Genomic DNA, 5,112 nt, shown 5'->3' with positions numbered 1-5,112 from the left:
CCATCACGTAATGTCACATACTGCTGTTTCTGATGTCATTTATAAAAAAAAAAAAAAAAAAAAAAAAAAAAAAAAAATCATGCCTCTCTGGACCCAATGTTACCATCATTTACCCAGTATGTTACGTACCTCACCAGAAGCGGCCATGTGGGAATTACTTTGTGATGACGGTGAAGACTAAGGATCCCTCCTGACATCGAGGCTGTGTTCATGAAACGTGATTTAAAAATGTTTAAATCACGTTTCATGAACACAGCCTCGATGTCAGGAGGGATCCTTAGTTTATTGCTTATGAAACACCATACAATCCTGGTTGGTATGGACTGTAGCTAATCCACCAGACCACCAATGTCTTCACCGTCATCACAAAGTAATTCCCACATGGCCGCTTCTGGTGAGGTACGTAACATACTGGGTAAATGATGGTAACATTGGGTCCAGAGAGGCATGATTAAAGTCACCAGAAACAAGGAATAATGTTCAACAAAGTCTAGAGTCTGGTTAAAGTAAAAAATTGAATGGATTTACAACAACTGCCGTCCTCCTATCTTTATCCGGGTTGCAGGATTAAAATTCTGGAAAATCATTAGTCTTCATTTGATTTGCCAAATGTTGGTCATAATACAAAATTATGTGGGGCTCTTGTCAGTAGGGGCATACAAAGTGATTAGGTTACAATGAATAACTAAATACTAAATGGTATCTCAGTACAGTAACGATAACTCCTGTCTCTGGATATAAATTAAGAGCATGAAACAGTTAAAAAAATAATCATGTGCAGGCGATCAAGGAAGCCAGCTGCTGTAATAAGATAACAGTAGATCTGTTATATACACATGAAAATGAAAGAAGCAAGACTGGACTGAACAAGTGTTCAGTGAAGTTGAGTTTAGGAATGAAGGCAGGGAAATCCACCTGCTAGCTCACCAATTCCAGAGGTAATCTCTGATAAACAATCTCTCTTTGGATGATGCAAATTTGGAGATGGCACCAGGGCTCACTACAAATAATGTTGCATTTGTTTTTATGGAACATATGCTTGAAGTCACCCTATGGCATAGGTCCTATCCTAATCAGTCAAACATGGCATAATTAGAGAAGAAACCAACTGATCACTGCAGCAGGATCAATGCTCACAGTTGCTGCAAAGTAGGCACCAGTCAAGTATCTGATTGTTAGCGCCTGGAGTACCAGAAGCTCAAAACAAGAGTCAACAGCAGAATAAGCTGTTTGGCACTGGCAGAGAAGAATTGGCAGGTTTGTTCATGAGTGCAACCCACAAATGCATTTTCCTTTCAAAAGTGGTTTAAGGGGAACTAAGCAGGCTTTCCGATAGTATAAGATTTACTGCAAGAAACAATGTTACCATAAAGAAATAATCAACCAAACACAAATTTCCCTACTATTCGGGCAATGTTCATGTTTAAAACATGTACTTATGCTGTAATATCTGTGTGCGGTATATGTAGAAGCTGGTCCTGGTCCCTTGGTCTTTAACTCTTTGTTTTGAGTTTCGTGGGTTTGTGTTTTTTTGTGTGTGTTTTGAGAAGTGGTTTATGTTTAGTTTCTTTTAATGTTTTGTGAGAATTTCTGATCCCTGTTTTGGTCAATATTTTATTCTTTGTGACTCCAGTTTAGTTACAGATGACTTAAAGTTTTTAGATCCTTTCCTATTACATTCGTCTCCTCTTGTTTTGTCCTTTGATGTTTTCCATGTGAAAACAGTGTTCTTCTCGGGATCCTGGCTCTCTCGACCCAGTGTTTTGAGTTTTCTTGTGTCTTTGTGATTTTGTGTTGTGGATTTATGTTCAAAGTTCACTTTGTTAGTTATAGTTCGTCCTACAGTGTTTAGTGTTCTAGTTTAGGTTTCCTGTATTCTCTGTTTAGTTCGCTGAATATTTAATAGGTTTCCCTCATATATTTGCCCTCTGTGTCTCCCTCTGTGTGTCTGTGTTCATGTTGTGATGTTAGTTCTGGTGCCATGTTCCCACTCCTTGTGTTCTGTGTTTTCCTCATCCCGTCATGTGCTCCTCCATCTCCTCTTTCTCCCTCCACTCTGTGTCTGTGTACTTCCTGTTTTACTTTGAAGGTCTGTGTCTCATGTTAATGTATTTTGCTTCCTTGTCTCCTTTGCTCCTGTGAGTATATAAGTCTTGTGTTTTCTCCTGCTTTGTGCTGGCTTGTCTGTGTCTCTCTTTCTCTGTCTCCCTATGGATTCAGGTTTCAGCTAAGTTTCATTAGTTTCTGCCTATGCCATCTCTGATCCTGTTTTTCTTGATGGGTGAATTGTCATACTGCATATATCTTCAATCACTATAAAAAGGGAAACAAGACTTTTGGTTTGAATATAAATGTTTGTATTTTTCTTTTAAATGTGTGCAAGAAAAACTAGAATAAATAAAAAAAATTATGAACAAAATCAAGAAATTATTTTGAACTACTTTTATTATTAGTTTTTATTTATTTTGAATTAACATCCACATTGTTTCTAAATGTATTTTGTTTACACAACAAAATATTACAACATAGTTTGCTTAAAGTAATTGCAACTGAAATACACAAGATACACAAGAGATAAATTAGACAATTACAAGATTCAAGATGTAAAATACAAATAAACAAACGAGAGAGATAATCAAACAGCACTAACCACAGTAGTCAGAGTGTATTTCAAATGAACTTTGCACAGTAAACTAGCTCAGTAGCAAATAAAATGTAGTCTCTCCTCACAGTCATGAGCGTCCCAAACAGCCTTACTCCCTTCTGTCACCTTCAAGGCTCCACACTTAATCTTAGCATGTGGACATGATGGTTTTCCTTCTTCACCCCAGGCCTCATAGTCCATCTCCTGCCCATCGACCCACAGCCAGTCCCGAGCCAGGAAACGCAAGCCAATCCAGACGTGATCAGTGGTGTTATGTTTGCTCAACTCTTTCTGGATCAGCAGCATCTCAGTCTCAGATGCCACACTGGCCAGGTCATCGTGGTGCTCCCTGCAGTACTCCAGAGCTTCCTCCCAAGTCTTTTTCTCAGTCACCACTGCTGCACTGTAGCAGAAGAAGGTCATTTTATACCATAGGCTTGCATCGTACCACTTGCTTTCCTGCACACAGCCATAGTCTTCATTATCGTTAGAGTCGTTAGGTTCACCTGGTTGCCAGGAAAATCTGGATACTGCTCCACCTCCTGACCACAGCCATTGCGTTCTGTTTGAGCAATTTCTCACGAGTCCTATCCAGATATAGTAATTGACATTGCTGGAGAGCTGCTGAAGTTTGTTGGCATCCTTGTCGTTACTGACAGGGGCCAGGTCTGTGTAGTGCTGCCGACAGTAAGTCTGAGCTTCAAGCCAATTCATTTTGTCATTAACGTGAATGTACTTTGTAAAAGTTCCAAACAATCCCATCAGGAATAGGATGCAGGTGAAGATCTGATCCATTGTTGTCTCGTTTTGAAGGGTTCTGCAGAGCAATGAGGATCCACAGAGGTTTTGGAAGATATATGCTGAAGATGTGAGCTTTGCATGTCAAAAAGCATTTGTATATTAGGACAGCCCTTTGATTCTCGGCGCCTGTAGTTCCTGCTAGCTATTCAGTAGCAGGAACACAAAACTACTTTACATCTTGTACTTTTCCAAGCAGCAGATGAATCAAATTATTAATAACTAAAAACTTAACTGGTACCAATTTAGAATTCTAAAGTGTAACATTTATTTCTCACAGATATTGTGGCCTCCTTTGAGTAATATGTTGTTGTTTTTTTAAAAAAAGATGGTTGCATTTTGTAAATTAATCTTCTTAGCAGATTGGCATTTGACTTCAAACTTTTCTTTAAATCACCATAAATGCAAATTAAAAAGAAACAAATGATTTAGGATTTGCACATGATCTGGTTATTTAGTTAAAAAGAAGAACTTTATGCTAAAAACAAACAAAACAGACACTAAGGGAACAAACTGTGTTCCATGAAACATCATAAACTTTAAAATGATAAAGTTTAGGAAGTACAGTACTGTGCAAAAGTTTTAGGCAGGTATGAAAAAATGGTGTAAACAAATAATGCTTTCAGAAATATGAATGATTTTTTATTGGCCCCAAATGTATTCTGCAGCAGGACAACGACCCCACATATCCCAGAATTCATAGCGCGGCGGTGGGTGTGGATAATTTTGCCGGAAAAAAAAAAACGGCGGATGAGGGCCGCCTGAAGAGCAAACTTTAAGTAAGTACTGAATATTATGTCACTTGCAAATGTTTAATAACGAAGAACATTAAAACATTACTGTTGGCCACATGTCGGCAAAGTTACGTGACATTAGTGACGTTTGTACTAACTTGGTTTTAAAGCCTTTACTTTAAAATATACGCCGTTCAATAGCTGAGCTTAATCCTACAGAGAATGATCAAAGCTCATGTAGAAACAAACAAACAAATGAACAAAAGATTTTCTCCTTCATTTCTGTCAAACAAAGCTGTATGAAACCTTTCCAGCTGTTAGTATCATGATTGCTAGGCAACCTGGGCAGCACGATGGAGGCTAGACCGTCCCATTTCGCAAGCCTCGCTCTTCCGGCCTTAGCGGCCTTTGAGTACGCGGCCCTTGTGGACCGTTAAGGCTGCGTACTTTAAACCCTGAATTGGGATACAGCCCTTTTCTCCACTTGAACTGTCAGATCAGCAAACCTGGCCTGATGACAGTTTGCCATGTAGTCATGATTCCAGCAATAACAGGCATTTATCCACCTGCAGTCCCCAGTGATGTCTAATAGAAAGTTTGCTCTTACAGCAAAAATAAATGGAGTATCACTCGTCTGCCTCTCACTGGCATGCTGTTTCCATGGAGAAACACATACGTAAAACCTGTAGGTATAGTGGGTTATTTTGGTTTGCAAATGATAAACTCGCCTTATCAGGGCTGCTCTTTTTTTTTTTTTTAAGTATGTTTATTGAGATTTTTTGATATAAGGAAAAAAAGAGACACAAAAAAAGACAAAAAAACAACAGACAACACAACAGCAAGGGCTAAAACACACAAATAAGACAAAAGATTACACTGCAAAGACAAAAATACTACTTCAACACTGGCAATAAACAGAAATAAAACGCTAAGGGG

General features: G+C 38.7%; 1 protein-coding gene across 1 annotated transcript; it reads right to left on the bottom strand.

Moving 5' to 3' along the window:
- Positions 1-2,698: 2,698 nt before the first annotated feature.
- On the bottom strand, positions 2,699-3,439 carry LOC146547238 (macrophage mannose receptor 1-like). The gene has a single exon (XM_085264091.1). It carries the CDS (start codon positions 3,437-3,439, stop codon positions 2,699-2,701), a length of 741 nt encoding a protein of 246 aa, XP_085120217.1.
- Positions 3,440-5,112: the final 1,673 nt, after the last annotated feature.

Source organism: Mchenga conophoros, linkage group LG23, assembly GCF_057382185.1.
Source record: "Mchenga conophoros isolate Kocher_MC1m ecotype Shallow Benthic linkage group LG23, M_conophoros_male_GT1.1, whole genome shotgun sequence".
Classification (NCBI taxonomy): Eukaryota; Metazoa; Chordata; class Actinopteri; order Cichliformes; family Cichlidae; genus Mchenga; species Mchenga conophoros.
Note: the sequence above shows the minus strand (reverse complement) of the source record. Positions and strands in the feature narration are given on the sequence as shown.

What these genes read in the sequence shown, in the direction of transcription:
- LOC146547238 (XM_085264091.1), bottom strand. Translation starts at nt 3,439, where the DNA reads ATGGATCAGATCTTCACCTGCATCCTATTCCTGATGGGATTGTTTGGA.